The sequence below is a fragment of the Nylanderia fulva genome, unplaced genomic scaffold, assembly GCF_048542155.1.
Source record: "Nylanderia fulva isolate GAGA-0341 unplaced genomic scaffold, ASM4854215v1 Scaffold5, whole genome shotgun sequence".
NCBI classification, from domain to species: Eukaryota; Metazoa; Arthropoda; class Insecta; order Hymenoptera; family Formicidae; genus Nylanderia; species Nylanderia fulva.
This window is the reverse complement of record NW_028190587.1, coordinates 1,607,635-1,628,831: the sequence shown is the minus strand read 5'-3', so window position 1 is coordinate 1,628,831 and position 21,197 is coordinate 1,607,635. Positions and strand designations below refer to the sequence as shown.

Sequence of the window (21,197 nt, the reverse complement as noted above, 5' to 3'; positions counted from 1 at the left end):
CTACACGGATGATAAACGAACATTAGATAGCAAAAGGTCGAGTTCAGTTTTAATTGGAACCGCTTTTGCAATTTGCTAGTTTATTTACATTATGTATCTTTCTCAGATGAGAAGTTAGAATTTAATGGCATGAAAATACATTAATCGTAAACGTAGCAACACATAGCGCTGAAATTCTTCTCAAGTCAGAGGTTCAGAAGTTCGATTCAGCTAGTTATCAATATCTTTCGTACAGCCATTTATTACCAATGAAAATGTCTGATGTATATTTTTAAAAATCTAACTTTTATTGTTAGAGTTATATGTAAAACGATAAAAGTATGCAAAATTATCTTAATAGGTATACATATATCGTTATACGTGAGCATTTTTTAAAGCAATGTACACTGATTGCGAAATATCTTTTTCTAATTTAACTGATTACAATATATCGGCTTCGCAATAAAGACATCTAAGTGTAAATGACAGAATATACATTTAAATTTGAACATTTGAATATTTTATTTTTTGCCAAATCTCATTCGTACTTCTTTTCATATTATAATATCTGATTAATCTACCTTAGATATATAAAATTAAATTAATTCCGAAAAAGATTAATAATAATTTTTTTGTTCAAAATTTCTGCGAGCGATCCTTTATGTAACAGCGGTTTTCTTAACACGCGTGCGTCATTTATAATGTACACTCGCGCTCGTAAAACTCGAAGGTGCACCGTAAGGTACCCCACGTTTCATTTATTACATATCGTTGGTCATTCTCGCCTTCATCGACTTGTGAACGTAGATGGCCTTAAATTTTTCAGGACTATTCGATGTATGTTCCCGCCGGATCCTTGTGACGCTCTCCACAGATCATACTTTGATACTCGATTTTCCTCTCCCAATCTTTCTCGTCACTCGGGCTTTTTGATGCTTCATCATGTTCTGACATTGCTTTGAGATATGTGGTGTGCACTTATTCTTTTATAGCCATAATTTTTGGTAAGATTATATATATGTTTAATACAATTGAAAAAAAGACATTATATTCTTAGAACACAAAGATGGTTTTGCGTTTAGATATATATATAAAATTTTATATTTTATTAATTCAATATACAAAGAAATGAAATAATGATGTTGAGATATATTTTCAAATTTTTCATATTTTCCTCATTTTTTAATGTATTAACAATCTAGAGCCAATTCTAAAATCTAGAATCTTGGGTAAACTTTATTTATGCTAAAAATAATTATATAATTCCTCGCTATTATAAAATTTCATATAATATTAATAATTGATATAATATTCATATAATATTGATATTTTTTTAAATTTTTATTAACATTATTTATATTGAAGTTACATATGACGATTAAAAATTATATCAAAGTTACATATGGCAATTAAAAAGTAATGCCATATCAACAATCTTATTATAGATATCGTTTATGATAATATTATTTATTATTTCTTACAATCTATCACCAAAAATAACTGAATATTACTTATTGCTAAAACAGTTTTTATTTCGTTTCATTACGCAGTCTTGCATTAGATTGAAAGTTCAATCATTCTTTTAATTAACTTTAACAACAGTCAATTTCCATAAAATATATGCGCTTATTTAATTCTTACGTATCAGAAAGCGAGTTTATACTTCATGCATTTTTTTATTCATCACATTAATAGATCGTCTGACCTGTTTAAAGATCAGAATTGTACGAACATAATAAGTCTTCTTTTTGTTTAATGTTATCAGGATTAGATATGACTAATGATTAATGTATGCTGTAAGTCAATCGACTCGTTCAAGTGTACGTCACAAATTATACAGATTTCGATACTGTTCGAGGTTGTGTAGAAAAATTATACATTGGAAATTCATGCGTTGTGTGTGAAACGAAGGGATAAAGTCGCTGAATCTCACTGTCCTTGTTGGAAATATCTGCGTCCGTGCACGGGGGCAAAATAAATGGCAGTCTGCAAAATGGACAAGCAAAAATCTATTTAAAATAATGTATTTTCTATATTTTTTATTAATGTGATTCATTAAGTTAATATCGCTTCTCGTGTTATCATGAAAAGATGCATGAAACATATACAAAGTCATTTACAGACTGTCATTACTTATTCGCTATATTTTTAATATCTTACTATATCTTACCTTGGCGGTACGCATCTTTGTATTTCATATATTATAGTTTTTGTGCGCTTTTCCGTTTCTGAAACACGCATCGATGAATGCGGGTGGAATATTTTATTACTCTCCGATTGTTCGTGCCATTTCTTTCTCGTCACTGAATGTTCCAGATTTTGAAGATTTTCTGAAGTTTTCATCTTATGATGACTGAAATTAAAATTTCACATTGGATTTATAAATGTTATTCATTTATTTTAAAAACCGTGCAAAAGAAATTTCGCTTGATCATAAATTCTGCTATAGATCTGTGATAAAATTGTCCTTAAGGCAAACGGAATGAGAGGCTTATTTCTCAGAAATTACTAATTTTAGATATTATAATATTCGATAACAATATTAAAATCCTGAAATTTTCGGTTATTAACAAAAAAATGTATGCTATAGAATGTTTTATCATGCATTTTGCAAAATTTAATTTAGAAGGATATTTAGGATGTAATAAAGATATTTCTTTGAAAATTTCTCCAGTATTTCTCTTACCTAATGAAATTACACGAATCCAAATTCGGCGGTACATATACACATATGTAAGGTGTACCCAGGACTGTATCGTTTATCGAAATATTTCTTTTCATCATACTATTATCTTTTACGATCCTTTCATTGTCTAAATCGGTGACCGGAAACGTATGTCCCATTAGGATAAATAACTTCAAAGTAAAGAGAAATAAAAACGATTCCAACGAAATGTTCCTCATGGCTAGGTGAAAAGTCCTCAGCTGCGTAAATACACGTTGCAATACTGAAAAATTGTATAAAATATTTTACCATGATTTATTACAAATGTTTTATGGAATTTCGCGATATATAAATTGCACGTAGCAACGGGATAAAATCCGTTAATATCAATGGATAAAATCCTATCGTATCACTCTCCAGTTGACCCTAATAAATAATCTGCAATGTGCACATATTTCCAGTTAATGCGTAGCTGTTGTTATCTATATAATTTGTAATCTCTGTTCATTACAAAAGAGATGTTGAAGAGCATCCATGTAAAATCCATCTCGAATATTCGCCCAGGGTGAGATTGTGTGTCGCGTAACTCATCGAGTATAATAAATACCTATTGTATTTTGCGATGAATTATTAATTCCGGCAATTAAACTGCACGTCGACGCATTTTGCCTCGGTTAAAATCAAAGTATACTGAACGACGCTCGTTTATTCGAGTAATGTATAATAACAGCGAAATGTCGGACTAGAAATAGAAATATGTTAACAATCATAACTGTCCGTTATCTTATGCAAAGTAGCACGAGAATCGATTTCGAGGAAATACATGCACGAAAAGCAAAGTAATCCGTTGTCAAGAAATGCGAAAGTCGTACACGGAAAAAGGATTCGTTTCTGCTATATCCTGATTGCTTTATAACATGCTCTCTTTAATTATGTTCTATCCTTTTTATATTGTACAATCAAAAATTATTATTGCAAACTGGAGGTTAAAAAACAACGCGAAAATTGTAATAATGCAGACCGAATAAATTGTTAAGGACTTGTTCAAGCGCATTCAAGAGGCTGTACATATATCAATACATTTATCACTATCAAATTTATTTTAATATTATCAAATTTATTTTTTAATGTTTTAAAATGATGCAATTTATTCGTATAAATTGCAAGATGGATATAATTAAAAAATTCACATTTTATGCAATTATTTATATCTTTATAAAGTTTAACATTAAATAAGTAAAAAAATGCAAGAAAAACATCTCTCCATAATCTTAAATTTTCCAATTTTTCATAAAATATTTCTTACACTTACAATTTAGTAATATTATAAATGTAAGTTTTATTTTTGAAAAATTGTGTTTTTACCATAAAAGTTTCTTATATAATTACTAATCACAAATTGTTTGACACAAAATCACTTTCTATACGCGTAATAAAAAACAATAATTGTTCGCAATGTTAAAATCCGCCGATTAGCAATTACAGTCTATGTTAAAACTGTCCCATGATAAATTTCTGAAAAGTTTCCGAGTTTCGTTTCGCTTGTCAACGCTATGCACGTAATGTCAATAGATATAATGGCTCGTGCTGGAAGCGAAATTGGAATAAGAATCGCGAAAATAAATCTCATATAGAGGGAGAATAGGTTGATGATCGCGGAAATGAAATTAATGACATTGTTACATCGAGTTAGACAGTTATAGATATAGCATAATCATAGAGAGTGAAAGAGCACAATCATTCTATTAACTAATCGATCCGTCTTTTACAGTCCTTGCTTCCTGCATTTGTCTGCCGCCGCGATGAATCCTTCGACCACGATATTCCTGTCGAAACTTTTTATCTACGAAGGTCTATCACGCTAATGTTACAAATTCTCCGTAATCCTTCCCTCGGGAATATTTATAGTTAATTACACATCCACCCGCTCGATTGTTCTTCAATCAGGGGAGGTGTTTTTCGAGGATGATTTTTCCGCGACGACGATACTTTTCGAGGATATTATCCGAACAACGCGAATTATCGAAGAAGGAAGGAAAGCTTGATCTGCGACTCGTCGCTAAAAGAATTGCTGCGACGTAGCGCGACAACGTCATTACGTTATTCCGGCGACACGACGCGACAGGACGCAAATGTGCATCCGCAAAATCAACAACCCCCTGCGTGAACCCTCTTGCTAAGTAAACTGTTGGATAAAACCCAAGCGAATGAATGATGTAGACAGTGTTTGATCGACGGCGAACGCGTCCGTCGCTCTCGATGTCTCGCTCCGACACTCTTCCTTTAATTTGAGTAATGATCTCATCATCGTCGTGATTTAGTCGAAACGTTGCTTCTGCGTGTATACGCCACGCCGAGGAATTGTCAGCATTTAATCGTACTAACATCTGACGGCAATTCGTCACTCCATATGTATACACAGATACCCGTGCGAGCGCGTGATTCAGCTACGTGTTCGCTTTAGAGAGAGATTTCGCCGTGGAAACACAGGCCGTATATAGAGCTTTCGCGCTTTCCTGACGGATCACGCTACGTCGACTTATATGTATGTACTTGTCACAGTATCACGCCAACAATAACGAAATACCGGGGCTGCGGGTAATTAACGACGTCGCAATCGCATAATGAATAGCCGAAATATATATGTCATTAGAAAAATCGTACAAGCGGTGAAATATTAACGGGTTATTCGTAAGTAATTAACTTATCGAGCTATATGGATTATGTCATATTATGTCTGAATTTCATGTTTGTTCCACATTTAATTTTTTATCGAGCAATATGAGTGATAACCTCTGCAGAAATTTTTGCTTGACAAAAATCAATTATATAAATTTATCACGCGAAGATAAAGAATTTGAAAAAATTTTTAATTTTTATGTATATAAATATATATTATATAGATAAAAAAGCAATATTGAGAAAATGGGTTTTTATATGGATATTACGTTGTGTTCGAAGTACTTATTCAGTTGTCTCAATTAGTTATTTGATATTTTAAAAATTTCTTTTTTTTTTTGTTTCTTAATCTTTAATAAATAATTCTACGTGAGTACAGTACTTTAATCTTTTTGTAAACTTTGACATCCAAACAATGATCTGTTAGACAATGTAGTTACATATATAAGATGGAACTTACACGCGCGTACTCAATGCGATAAAAATGTATAAATAACTACCGACACGAAAATTTAGGAGAACTAGTGATACTAAAGTACATTATATACTGCACAGTACTAATGATAACTGAAGAAGACCCCCTAGTTTTTTACAGGAAGAAGGCGGGTTATCAGTGTGATATACTATTTATAATTTATAAACGCCCACACTTATCATTAAAATATATCGGTAAACTACATCCAAATATTTTACTAATCAATGTCTCCAAAAGTGGAACACTGAACTTGTAGACAAACATTTGAAATGCTGTCTAAAAAATACCTGGAATTTCCCATGAAACCTCGGTTTCTCGTATCTAGGGGCGGACAAATATTGTTCATTTCAGATAGACAAATATTGTCCGTTTTACCAAAAATACTGCAATTTTTGTGTCAAATACAGATGGTAAAAAACGTTTGAGTCCATTCGTTAGCATCCGTTTGTCGTTGCGTCAATTTATTTTATTTCTCATTTATTAGTATCGGTCTTGTTAAAATATTTCTTATCAATTCAAAATAGTGCGTTATTAAACAGAGAGAATTTCCTCTTAGAATTTATCCTGAAAATTATAGTAATCGTGGGATAATATGATATTGAAAGAATTTTTATATAAGAGTTTCTCTGACTAATATTTACCATAATAAAAATATTAATATTTCATAAAATATGTTCGATTAATTTTACTATGTACACGTTAATATTTTTTATCGTGGCAAACATTAATCAGAGAAAAATTGTCATAAAATTCTTTCAATATTATCCCATGATCACCATGATTTTCAGGATAAATTCTAAGAGAGAATTTTCTTCGTGTAGAAAAAAACGAGATACAACAGATTATCTGGAAATATGAAGAACTATGGTTCTTTTACATAGCATTTTGAAAAATAATGACAAATTCGACAAGGACCAAGAACTTACCTTGAATCTTACCGTGAAATCTTCGAATTATTCTTCGAAGGAAGAGACGCTCCTCATCTAACTTCGCGATTAACTTCTAGCGTGCAGAGCTTACAGAACGGTTGTTTCCCTCTCTTTCTCTCTTTAAACGTCTTCTGTAAATCTTCGCAAAGTAATGACGTCTCTCGCGAAGTAAAATTACCCCTTGAACGATGTCTCTCAAATTCTTCTCTCAAATTCGGCTGTTAAATTCGCGACTTTCAGCTTTTTTCGAACGGGCGGGATTTTTTTTTTTTTTTGAGATGCGATCGAATATCGTAATAATCGTGGACGACGATGTAAAGAATCGCGAGGAAAGGCGGAAGAAGGGTGTCCCGACGATGGATGTCAGGGAATGCGAAATGCGGACAGAGAAAATGGAGAACGAGAGAGCCGAAGGAGACGACGAGGAGCAACGTAGAGCGTCCGGGTTGACGTCGGTCGTGTTACTATGGCAGGAGGAACTCGCGATATGTGTCTGTCGAAAGAGATCAAAAACAACTAGTTTCAGGTCCCTACCACAAAGTTCTCGCCGCTCCTCTTACCACGACTACGTCACGACCACGAAATCTCGCGTCGAGGAATCGATGTCGCCGAGGGTGAGAGAAGAAGTTGTTCGAATGCAGCGCTTATGCGCGATTTTTCTACAGATATAATGCGTTAGTGGAGGGGAAAGCAGATCGCAATCGCGTATATTTGTGCGGCTGATCGATTAATCGCATTATTTTCACGTTAACGTGCACCAAAAGAGGGACGAACGAACGCGGTAAATTGCCTTCGGTGTTTATGACGTTTGTAAAAAAAAAAAAAAAAAAAAGAAAATGAGAATGAAACACTACTAAGTGATATTCCCGAACTAATGCAATTTTAAAAGTCGATTTTTTAAATTTTGAAGTCACGATAAAGAAAAAATTGAATTTAACACAATTAATAGAATGTGCAGTAACGTATAATTGCATATATTGATTTCATCAGATTACATATACTTAGTTCAACTATGCCGATATAGCTATTGTGCGTGAACGTAACAAAATCTTTTTAGAATTAAATCGGGTTAAGGATTATTTATCTCTATTTAAAGATAATAAGCGTAATTTTTGATAATCACGCTTAAAATAACAAAAGGTCAGGTCGACCTTTCCCCGTGTCGTAAGAAACTTTTTTTCCGATATACTTAGTGCCATATTACATAAAGAAAAAAAATACATTACACGAAAAATAATTACATAGAAAAAATAAGTTACACGTGTTCTTTCATATCGCATCAATAACCCAAAGGTCAGTCAGAAGTCGATTTAATCTAGAGCGTTGATTTAATCTAGAGGTCAGAATGTTCTCGCGCTATATGCAATGTTAATGATTGATCCATCCTTTAACATCCATAAACAATGAAAATATTGCGATCAAGATCCAACGTGCAGGTAAACTGTATTACATTGTTTTGTAGCTGACGAGAGATAAAGACTATCTTGATTTTTTGTCATAAGATTTTACAAGAAAAACTTACAGGAAAAAACACGTCTATTAGCATTTTTAGACATTTTTGTCATTTTTATTTTATTTTTTAATTATATCATATAAAAAACTATTTAATTTTAATCGAACACTTCAATAAATTGATTTTATATTTCAACAAAGTGTATCGCCACATAAATTTCCCGCATATATATTTTTTTTAAGTTTACAATAAAGTAAAACAACGTTTGCTGATGTAAAAAAATCTATCGGAAAAATTATATAATTTTGCTATTATTTTACTAATCAAATATACGTGTATGTGTTTTAAAAATATGAATATTATTTTTTGAGTATTATAAAAAACACTTATAATAGTATAATGATTTTGTTCTATTATAAACAATGACTAGCATAAACAGGAGTATTAATGGAACAACGCAAGTGTAATTTTTCTTTAATAAATAATCGCGGAAAAATTAGTCGCGTAAAGTCAGAATATAAAATAAAAAATCGGAGCACCCGCACGTCGTCCATTCCTAAATCTAAAGTTTAAAGGAATCACATGAGAGACCAATGTATATATAATCGCGCGAGTCGATTTCACCGCGAGCGCACCGGCAATCAATTGCACGTGGTATAATTATCGTTTTCCCAATAAGTGCAATAATTGATTAAACCCGAAAGGTCTCTCTCTCTCTCTCTCTCTTTCTCCCGATTTGTTGCGCGCGCGCGAATCTCGAGGATGCCACTGAAGGCACCGGGCGAGCGCGATCAGATCGGCAGTTTAACAGAGTAAGTAACGGACAATTGAGCCCCCGGAGCTTTTACTTTGCACGTGATCGTGCATCGGTGCACGTGCACCTAGCACGTGTGCGGCCACGAATGTAAGAGGCTTGGCGCGCGACACACGTGAGAGGCTCGACGCGCTGAGCACGTGTATCGCCGAACGTGTGACACCCACACCGCGATATATACGCGAGATGCGTGCGGGTGTAACGCACAACTTGGTTCAATAATCTCGATAATGGAAAATTAACTATTCACATGACACGCGATTGGCATCATGAGACGCGCTTTCCTCCTTGCGATAGCGTCGACAAGAGACATCAGAAAAATCGATTGTCAATTTCAATTATATACTTTGCCGATACAATTTTGACATCCGCGGAACCGTGATAGCTGTCAGTTTCCAATTTACAATGTATCAGAATTATTAAAAATATATACAGAGAGAGCAAATCAATTTCTACATTTACTAATATTTCTGTCACTTAAATTGTGTAAGAAATTTAATTGTAAATTGTGAAGAACTAAACTAAAACAAGTATTTTGCCAACTTTTTTTATAGTAAAGTTGTTTAAACAGATAATATTTTAAATCTTCCCTGTATTCAAATTAATATAAATATATCATGGGCGTCCATAGGGGAAAGAATCAGTAAAAAATAAGCATTTGCTTTTTTGAATAAATACTGGAATTTATTTGCATATTTAATATAAAAAATAAAAATAACGAATTAAATTTTTAAAAATTAAAAGAAAAAAATAAGAAACAAAAAAAATTTTAATCATGCCCTTCTTCTCTGGAAAAAATCTTATGAACCCATGATCAAAAGTAATAAGTATCAGAAGAGATGGGAAATTAACAAAAATGTCTTACTCAGAATAATACACAATTTGCTAGCACATTTTCTCTAGAATTTATTTTTTATAATAATTTTGTTTTTATCACTAATGTCATTTGCGAATTATGGTTATCTGAACGCGAAGTGCAAAGACATTGTTAAATAACATCAATAATTTTTTTATAATATAGATAAAATAAATATATATACTAAATTTAATAATTTTTATTTCTTTTTTATTATTACTATCTGCAGCAATTTTTCACTATTATTATTGTTATCAGCCTTAGAAATATCTTCGAATCATATTATGCCAAAGTGATCGATAACTTTCTTAAGATTTGTTATCAAATTATACTCAAGTTATAATAACACGAATTCAATAATATTTGTCTTGGCTGGTGTTTTAGAAGGAAATACACGAAACTCAGATAATAGAGCTCTCAGTAACAGAGATTTTTCAAGAAATTTGATTTCTTTTAAAAATTTATAAAAACAATTTTACGAAGAGATTATTAATTCGAAGATTATACTAGATATAAATTAAATTTTTTTAAACTTTTAACTTATTATAAAATGGTATTGTATTAAGTCTTCAATCGTATTTAAGTCTTATTAACAGACTAATTGAAATTTTGAGTTACTAACTTTGTCTAATTTGATTAATCTTACTAAAACAATTTTTATTTTGTACATAGATTTACTTATAGTTATTTATTTTGGTTTTTTCCATTGCTGATAATACAAGACAATTTAATCTTAGCTTCACACATTTTCAGTATTTCTTTATCAAGAAATAATCATTAGTTTTCGACAAGAAAGATCGTTCGGTCAAACATGGTCTATTACCAAAAATTGACTAATCACCAAATTAATCAGTAAATTAAATAAATATGAAATAATCTCTTGTTACAAACCACTTATGTGATTAAAGAGCATCTCGAGATATAATGTTTAAACAAATTGCTTCAAACTAAAAATATGGATAAAATGGGCCATATGAGTTGCAAATGAATCGTTATAACGAGATAAGATTAATAAAGAGAGCCGTATGAAACGATATGAAAGAAAATCAGTGACTCTGGCGATTAATGAGATAGGATTATCTAATGAAAAGAGATTGCGACATGGAAGAAAATCGGTGACTCCGATATTAGAGGAAGTGACAAAAAGCGAAAAACAACGAAGAACAAATAGATTGGTTAATCATAGAGTCATATAGACTTATCAACTTATTATCTAGAATTATAACCGTGTTCTCGAATCATATTCTCTTCTTATTCCTGAATTCTTTTAATTTATTTAATTCTAACGGCTCTTTAATGGCTTTAACTGTAGTTAATCTTTTCTGTTTTATAATAATATAAAAAAATTAATTACATAATTACATGTCTTTATGAATTGAATAAAAATTTTATGAATGTGTAAAAATTTATTTTATATTATAATTTATTATTTGTATTTTTTGTGATTATTCAACAATATTCAAAGATAAAAAATTTATATGTATTCTTTATTTAAGTTAATAATCATGCTAAAATTATAATATCAAGATAATAATCATAATTAAATAATAGAAATCTTACATTTTTAATATAATAAGTATTAAATTAATAGAACAAAGCTATTCTGTCTAAAGAATAGAATCTTTTCATGTGTTGAGATTATTATCGCATTTAACACAAACCGTAACTAATTACCATACGTACGGCAATTTAGTGCATAAATGTATGTATGGTGACCTCTTTATAGGGGCGTGCAAAAGTATGAAAGTAAAATTACTTTATCATTAAATTAATAGTTTATCAAAGAAAAATTAAAATACGTCTAACGTATTTAATCTAACGTAATATTAGTTTCGTTATATTTGATATCTTTGTGTTAATAACAGAAATCTTCAAATAAAACATTTAAATATCAAAATAGAACTCTTGTATCTCTCGCTCTAAGCGGATAAATGACTAAAATAAATATCTATCGCTGTTTATTATTTACTTAGGCAGATAACATATCAAATGATTTAGATGTTCTATGACCCCTATATAGTTTATGAGATCTAATATTAAATTTGATCATCTAATTTTTTATATATATTATATATATATATATATATATATATATATATATATATATATATACGTTCGAAGATCATGTTATATGAACCTTACGATCACATCATAAAAATATATAAATATAAATATGTGTAATTAAAAAAAATAAATATAAAAATCCATTTAAACATCCGCTGAAATAGAATAGTTAAATTTCCATTTACGAGCTAAGCAATATACAGTACTTTGAATAGTCTTCATCTCAATCAACTCTCATTGTGTCGTAATATAGTACACGGAGAGAATTTTCTCTTAAAATTTACCCTGAAAATCATGGTAATCGTGCGACTATATAATACTGGAAGAATCTTATAAGAATTTCTCTGATTAATATTTACCACAATAAAAATATTAACATGTACATAGTAAAATTTACTAAAAATTTACTATGTAAATAGTAAAATTTACTATGTACATATTAATATTTTTATTGTGGTAAATATTAATCAGAGAAACTCTTATAAGATTCTTCCAATACCATATTGTCGCACAATTACCGTATGATTTTGAGGGTAAATTCTAAGAGAAAATTCTCTCTGTGTATGCATTTAAAAATTCGCTTTCCTCTTTTACGTGCCGTAATTCGAATCGCGTTACGAATATACCTATATGCGAAGACATGAGTAATTAATACCTTACTCCGCGTTGCATCGCGGCAAATGTTTACGACGGGAAGCCGCGTACAGCGGCTACAATTAATTCGAGTCGAGTTAAGGCACAAAGAGTACATACCTGGCAGCGAACCAAGATGTTATACTGCAAACATGCGCGTACACACGAAGTTATACGGATTTTCATCCAACAAACGAACCGAGTTATACCGTACGGTGGACAACGGCCTCATTTGCCGTAGTTACCTCTTCCTCTCCCGGTTAAACTGCCCCAACAATGCCCAACACCCGACAGTAATAGCGCAATAATGCTGTAGCTAAACTGTACGATATAAAAAGAAACCAAGTCAACAGCTGGCTTACTGTCAAATGGCACCTGCAATGTATTCATGAATGTCTATCGAACTTTATTTCGTCGGTATTTTCGTTGATTCTTTTTTTATGAAAGAAAACACAAGTAAGTTGATCACTTTGTTGCTGTCGATGATATCAAGCTGCTAAGAGACCAAGAAACAATCGTCAATTTTTCAAAAATTCTGTTCTACTTTGTACATCGAAAATTGACAGTTCTGATATTTTTTTCTCTTAAACGAAATAATGATTGCTAATTGATATTAATAATATTTATGCTGCAAAATTTCTGTACTCATGGGTTTCTTTCAAGTAAAATTATATAGTATACAAATGAAATTAGAGAGCCGTTTTTAGATAAAACCAATGAATAAATTTGGACGTATATTATTTATTAAGGCTAGACACGCGCGCGTAAGAGAGAACAGAAAAGTAAATTTAAAAGCGCTTTCTACTGGAAAGAAAATTTCCTTCGGTATTTAGAGAAATTCGACTTTAATAAATTTGCGTCGTCTGCTCGCGTAAATTATACGAGCCCACGCAAGCGAAGCGCGCGGAATTATTCGCCGTTAGTTCGGCGCCGACTTCTACAGGATCGTTCAAACGAAAGCGTGAATTATATGTAAGTTATCCACTTCGGTGAAATACCGGATATTAAACGCGACGTAAATCATAAATATGTAGAGCATGAAATAAATCATAAACATGTGGAGCATAATAAAAAAGACTACTACAAAAAGATGACAGTGATCTTTTATCACTATACAATTGGACACTTATAATTATATCATTACAGAAATTATTTTTAGAGTACTTTTAAATTATCAAAGATGTTGCAGAAAAAGACAATAAGTATGTTTAAATTTCTCTCATTTTTTTATTTAATATAATTTATGTAAAAAGAAAAGAGATGGCACATTAGAAAAATATTACACATTATTTCCAAGGCATAACTAATTTCACGAAATATGATGCATTTTTTATATTTATGTAATAAATTAATTTCTGAACTTAAATAAAATATTTTTAATGATATGCTAATTTTGAGACAACCTATATAATTCAATTCTTGAAACTTTACTGTCTGAACATTTGTTACGAATAGCCAAGTGTCAAACTGATTGTATCAATTGCTGAGTGAAGAGAATCATGCTGAAACAATTGGTTTTTATATATAGAATCTTATAGAATAAATAAAGAACATAACTTGAATTCTCTTTTCTACACGCGTTTATTAAACTAAAAAAAAATTATGTAAAAAATATTACATATACAAATCATTTACTTAGAACACTTAAATTACAATTGGATTTGAAGAGATATGTGATCGAGAAATATTCATATTATTTAAACAAAATTTTATAAATTCATAATATTATACTCGAATAATTTTCAAATTATTTGTGTATATAATTATTAAGATTAAATCAGATGTTGAGAGGTATTGGTGTTTTAAAATCAGTTATTTTATCTTAATAATTTATCAATGTATTATTAATCAATTAATTGTATTATATTATTTTGTTTTAATAACTAATTAATAACTGCAATTTATATTATAACAATTAATTATAAAGATTGAATGTATGTAGGAAGCTGTAAAATGTTTTTGCAATAATTATTTTATTCCAATTATTTTATTCCAAAATAATTTTATTTTGAAAATAAAATTTTCGATAATTACGATAACAATTACAATAATTTACTAAAATTATAGCGTCTACAGAGTTGATACATAATTGAATTATAAATGAAATATAAATTTAAACATCTTTTTTTCTACAATATTTTTATAAAATTTGAAAGTACTCTATATATAAAATTAATTCGTATATTTTATTTTAATTCATCAATACTAGCAAAAATGATATGTGAGAAATAATTTTACTTCATAATAGAAATGTTATGTCACATAAAAACTTGTAAGAGAATAGATATTTAATGATCGATTGTGAATACACGAGATGCTGCAATATTTTGATTTTTATCGGGTCAAAATTTATAATTAAATCAGATAAATTTGTGAATATTTGATGAAGCAAGTTCGTGACTGTTTCTTTCTCGAGGGCCCGGCGGGAGACGAGACGCCAGCGATTCTCGTCTCGCCTCGTATAGCCGAGTCGTCAGATCGACTTCGTATATCCGCAAGGCTCACCTAGTCATTTGGTGCGAGCACTCGGTCGCGGACGTATTCGAGCTCACTCTGCCTTGTGTTCGGCAAACAGGTTCAGGAGCGATCGAATTGTGAGACCGGCATTTCGATATACGTAACATGATGAAGGACATCCGAGCGCAGGTGAGTCTCAGGAGACTCTGTTTCTTCCTATATTACGTTCGGTACAATGGGAAAGATTCGCATCGTTGTTCGTCATCGAAGTCGACATGTGGATGGTGATGTAATCGATGACGTTTTATAAAAGAATTTTTAGATTCATATCATAAATATATATATATATATATTTTTTTTTTATTTGATTTAGGAGATAACAATAAATCCTTCGGATTATCTCGTGGAATATAATTGATTATTTTAAACACATTTGTAATATTTATGAAGAAATATATGAATAACTTTGCATAATTAAAGCATTCTTAAAATTATATTATACCTATTTTTTTTAATCCTTTTATAATCATGACAATAATAAAATACATATATAGGAAACATGTAATTTTTTGTGCTATTTGCTACGATGCAACACTCAACAATCGATCAATATTTTTATTATTTTATTATTAAAATTGGATATATATTCCAGTTATTTATATATTGCATATTGTTAGTTTCACATACACACAATAGAAATTAATTAATTAATATTTGTATAGAACTTAAATATCTACATATATTTTCTATTATCTAAATCAGTGTTATATATATATATATATATATATATATATATATATATATATATATATAATATGTTACCCATATGTTTACATATCACATACATGCATTTCTTTGATATAAAGCTTATGATACATTCGATATTTACATTTCATAAAATTTAATGATTAAGAACTTGTATTAAAATTATTAATATTAATTATCAATATTAATAAATTCTGAAAAAATTAATGTTATGTCGAAAGAGATCACGTGTATTCCTTGGGTTACGACAAACGAGAAATAAGTACCAATTGTTCTGTAATATTTGAGGAGAATCGTACAATTGAAATACTTGGTGATACGAGAAGTCTTTATATACGATTGCATCAACAAACCGAGAAATGAGAATATACACACGAATACATAGCCGTTTAACTAACAGCGTCATCGGAGTTCAAATCACAACTGACATAATCAGCTGGACCTCTAGGTTCAGAGGTCAGCATCCTCCTACTCGAATAATGTCATTTCATCGAAACGTAGTAGCATCGACTTATGTCGGTGATGTAAAATTACTAATAGATACTTCAATTTTTTGCATATGTACAGTTGTGTTTCGATGCATCACGCATTAAAATATCAATACACATAATTTAAATTAATATCGTTAACTACAGCTCTTTCTCAGTAATGAAATATATATTTCAACATTTTTTATCAATTAAAAAATATTATATTTTTTAAGTAATAAGTGCTTTTGAATAATTGAAATATTTTAAAATAAATTTTTTTAAATTTGTTTTTGAATTTTTGCAATTTATAGTTATAATTATTATTTATTTTAACGCCGCAATATGTTTGATTTTTTCTTTTTACACACACAAAAATAAAATACAATATTATTATACAAAATATAAACAGATAAAATTATTTTTTGCCAAAAATATTGTCAGCTAGAAACCACGATACGTTAAATTGCAATAATTTTAGTATTTTCTAAAAAAGAAACATCGTTTTTTTTTTTGTTATATGTGTGTAAGAGTAGAAAAAAATATTAAAAACGAACGTTAAAAAAAATAAAATGCATGATAATTGTAGATATGTGAATTATTAATAATTTATACCTATCAGTTTTTTATACAAATTATTTTTTGCATAATAATGTACAAAAAGGTTTGTCATGAACATTTTTTTTATTCTAGAGAACTCTGATTGTATTTTGAAAACGAAATTCATAAATTAAATTGAGAATTAGGAACAAAAATTTCGAAGAAAAACATACGTCACCGATTAATTATCAGATTATATTGTTTGACTATTATCCTTGAAAAATATCTTGTTATCGACCTTTGCGGAATTTCAAAAATTATTTTTAGATTTCGGTAAAAATCATGACATATACGTTGTATGTTTTTCAAGATTTATAAAAAGCTGTGTGTTCAAAAAGAAATTTTTCTCTTTTTTTTTAAATTTTTTGTATGGATTATAAGGGTAGTAATTTATTGTGTAATGATGAAACATTTTTTATCACGTGAGAAGATATCAACATGATAACTGTAAATGGCCTTCTATAACAGATTAATTTTTTTTATACTAGCTGAAAAAGTTTAGCGCAATAAATATTTCATGTTTCTGTAGAAAAAAACTATTGTAAGTTAAAATTTTTTTTAAATTTTAAAGACGAAGCTTTAGAAAAAATTATGTAAATGTTATTTAAAAAATGTGAAATTAATATAACATGTTTCGCACACATATAGAGACAAAATTAAATATTTTTGTTCGGTATGATATCATAAAATCATTCCGCTTGATTTTCATTATCTTTTTTGGACATAAATACAAAGCACTGATAGGTGCAAAAATTCAAAGAGAATTATTTTCTAATCATAGAATTTTTCTCTCTTTTTCTGAAAATGCAACAAATTAACGATTTAAATAAGCATGAGAAGGATATGTTTTAGTTTTAATCGTAGAAAGAAATGTTTACAATAGAAACTCATCGTTAGTGATAATTTATTATATGTGAAACATTCTGTTCACTTATCTATATTAATTTATATTAATTTGTTTTTTATTTCCGATGTCATTTCAGTTTTAGTGTTTAATTGGATATTGTTTTTAATTCATTGATGAAATATCTACATCATCTGATAATTATTTTAAAGAATCAACAATTGCAAACTAATTAAAAAGATTTTCTCACATATATATTTCTAAATTAAATAATATACTTTAATAATATTATTAACAAAGTATATAACTGTTGTTTTTTTTATATTAGTGTAGCAAAAACATTTTAAAAAGAAAACAATAGAACGGGACCGAAGAGCTTTCAAATTTAGATGTTTCTTTTAAAACCCAGACTCAATATATACAACATAAATTAATACACGCGTGAAATAAACTAAGGCGACCTTGTCCATTGATTCTGCACGATCGTGGCTCGAAACGAGGTGAACAACGTCAAATGAGGGTCCACGAGTTCGCTCGCGTTTCTATTCTCATCCGCGCGATTCATGCGTTTTCACGCGATTTGAGTCATTCGTATATACGAACGAAATTTCGAAAAAGCGACGCCAACGCGGGAATGAGATGACGTAGCCCACCACCCACCTGTCAACGACTGCTATTTTTGAGATACGCCTATATTACTTTGCCTTGATGCACGCGATACCGCGAATTTGGCTATTGGGTTTGCTTGCGACATGTTTGCACATATGCGAGAGAAGAGATGATTTAACATTCCTCAGCTTGCATTTTATCCTTAGGAAAAAAGATTAAATTGTCATAGATACACGTTATAGAAGAATTTTTGTATATACATTATTAAAAATTATTTAATAATATTTTAGTGTATACGTATTTCTGTTAATTATTTAAAAAATTTTTCGAAAGCTGCGTATAAAATCAATTTTAAATGAGAAAAGAAAAACACAAATAGTTTATTAATATAAAAAAATTTTCGAAAGCTGGATCTAATTGATTGCTAAATGAGAAAATAAAGCAATTGAGATGTAAATAATGCTTGATTAATAGTTTCATAAAAAATAAATAAATGATTTTTAAAAGACTGTGATAAATTGAAAAAATCTTAAAAATTATTAATTTTAATTTAATTTTAATTTACCGAGTATTATTATTTCATTGCTTTATTGATTTACTGCAAAATAATTATAATCAAATTTTCTCTCATATAATACATTAAATATTACATATTAACGGTGGTTTTCTTGGAAGTTTTATCAAACTCAATTTTTTCAGAATTGATCTTTTTTTATTACAACTCAGTGTTTTCATTAATAATTTGAATATTAAAATATTGGAAATTTGTCACCCCTTTATATTACTTACAATTATACAGAGAAAGTATAAATATTTTAAGTACTAGAAACGATTACACCGCAAAGTCGAAAATCGGAAATGTTCTCTACAAAATTATTTCATGTTGCATTTTAATTATAATTCATTGTTTATCAGAAAAAAAGAGAATATCTCATAAAGAAAGACTTATCAGCACAAGGGTGATTTATATAAAATTTTAATTAAAAAGATCAAAAATGTAATGTCTGTAATCTCTTTGTTTAATTACTATTTTAATAAATTATGATAATTCGAAGATTGAGAAAGGCTAGATGAGGGCAACACAAAGCAGAAAAAGATTACAGATATCATTGTTCCTCATTAACATTGTGATATTGCATGGTACAATATGCCTCTTTTATCGCAGAAACGTGCGATGCTGTCAAGAATGCAATAATGTGTTTCGTATCACCAACATTAATTACGCAAAGTAACTTTTCGTAGATACCCGGAACGGTGATACACAATTGGCAAATGTTTTCCGCGTGGCAACTTTAATGTCGAGATCTAAGAGATTCGCCAATCATTAAGCGAGAAAGATACCATAGCTTTCGATCAAATGACAAGATTTTTATATGATTTTTTTATGCGAAGCACAGCCTTCCGCATATATAGCGAAATGTTTACGAATTTATTTTATTGATATCCTGTCAAATTATGCTCAACGTTTCAACATTAAAAATATCACGCATTCAGCACATTTTTCCCAATTATGTGTAAACAATGTACCGGAAATGTCTCGAGACACGAAGATAAATTTTCGCAGATGCTGTTTGGTAAAGGCTTTGCCAACCGTTAAACAATCGTCTGTTTATAAATTGATTCACAACTCTACGCCAAGAAGACGAGACAGATATTCATACAAAAACCTGATAGATTGTTCATAAAACTGCTCCGCAAATTAAATGTCACGCAACTGACATTTCGTTTTTGTTTAACAATACTTCACAATCTTGAAATGAATCGTTTCGAAATATATCGGGAGATTAACGTGATAAAGCTTATCAACTTTTAGTATAAATAGTATGATAAATATTGACAGAAAAAAAATCAAAATTATTTTATACATACGTATAATTTCCACAAAACATTATTTTATTTTTACATATCTATTTAAAAATATTTTAATAACAATATTACACATATAATCTCCCTTACATTATTATGTAAAGTATTATTTTAAAATTTAATTGGCAACTTTAATCAGCTAATTTCTTTCAAAATATATTAATTAATAAAACGTTAGTTTGCTAATTAAATTTTAAAATAATATGTTATATAAAAATAGCAATTTATGTTGTAAATAATATGTTATAATGCCTTATCCTCCCCGATTAATATTTTTTGACAGATATCAGCTGATAACTGTCAAAAATATAACTCGAGTTTAAAATATTATATAATAAGATATTAATATATTATTTTATTTTAATTTTCATAACATATTATTATTTTAAAATTTAGTTATTAAATTAACGCTTTATTAATCAGCTGATTTCTATCTAAAAATATTAATAAAGCGTAAGTCTGCTAATTAAATTTTAAAATACATACAACACAGTTGATTATAATTTTTAAGCAAAATAAATTTTCGAAACCTTTGAACCAAAATTGACGTCAAATGAGAAAAGAAATAACACAAATAATTGATTATTATTAATAAAAATAAATTTTGAAATGGATCTAATTAGTTGTTAAATGAGAAAATAAAGTAATTAATTGTAAGATATAAATAATTAAGAGAAATACAAAGATTTTATCTATAAATATATATTATTCAGTCAGTTGATACACATACACACATATTTTCCACAAATAAGTCGAATGCCAGCAGTGACAAGAAAACTTTCCTTAATTGGGCTTAATTTTCCACATCGCGGACTAATCTGGAGAGTTTATCTAATAACACACGTTAACGTGACTGCGTCGTAAAATTATCTTAATGATCGGTAATAAAGCAATTTATCGCTTTCTTGACATTGATGATTTATGTACATGTATTGTCAGCATATTAATAATTATGAGACGTGGAATAAATGTAAACGGAAAAAAATAGAAAAACACTCTCGAAAAGCCCGTTTGTTCTTTGTAGCAGGCAATGGCCCGTAAT

At 29.4% G+C, this 21,197-nt stretch overlaps 2 protein-coding genes across 4 annotated transcripts in view; one reads left to right on the top strand and one right to left on the bottom strand.

Moving 5' to 3' along the window:
• Window positions 1-21,197, top strand: part of Phyhd1 (Phytanoyl-CoA dioxygenase domain containing 1) — a 62,604-nt gene that overhangs the window by 37,426 nt on the left and 3,981 nt on the right. Inside the window, exon 1 of one of the 2 annotated variants that reach the window (XM_029317186.2) lies at window positions 15,019-15,193. The exons of the other annotated variant lie outside the window; for it this stretch is intronic. Within the exon in view, the coding sequence (XP_029173019.2) occupies window positions 15,170-15,193 (24 nt within the window). The 5' untranslated portion in view covers window positions 15,019-15,169. Of the gene's footprint in view, window positions 1-15,018; window positions 15,194-21,197 lie in introns of those variants that run through there. 2 annotated transcript variants of the gene reach the window in all.
• Window positions 1,297-8,245, bottom strand: LOC114941979 (uncharacterized). Of its 2 annotated transcripts, XM_029317188.2 has the most exons (5): window positions 8,178-8,245; window positions 6,725-7,386; window positions 2,666-2,927; window positions 2,150-2,332; window positions 1,297-1,965 (listed from the first exon to the last, which is right to left on the bottom strand). In XM_029317188.2, the coding sequence occupies exons 3-5, from the start codon at window positions 2,881-2,883 to the stop codon at window positions 1,812-1,814; spliced, it is 555 nt and encodes a 184-aa protein (XP_029173021.2). In that variant the 5' UTR covers window positions 2,884-2,927; window positions 6,725-7,386; window positions 8,178-8,245; the 3' UTR covers window positions 1,297-1,811. The 2 variants fall into 2 exon arrangements, with proteins under 2 accessions (XP_029173021.2, XP_029173022.2); XM_029317189.2 differs by lacking the exon at window positions 8,178-8,245 and having other exon boundaries at window positions 6,737-7,506.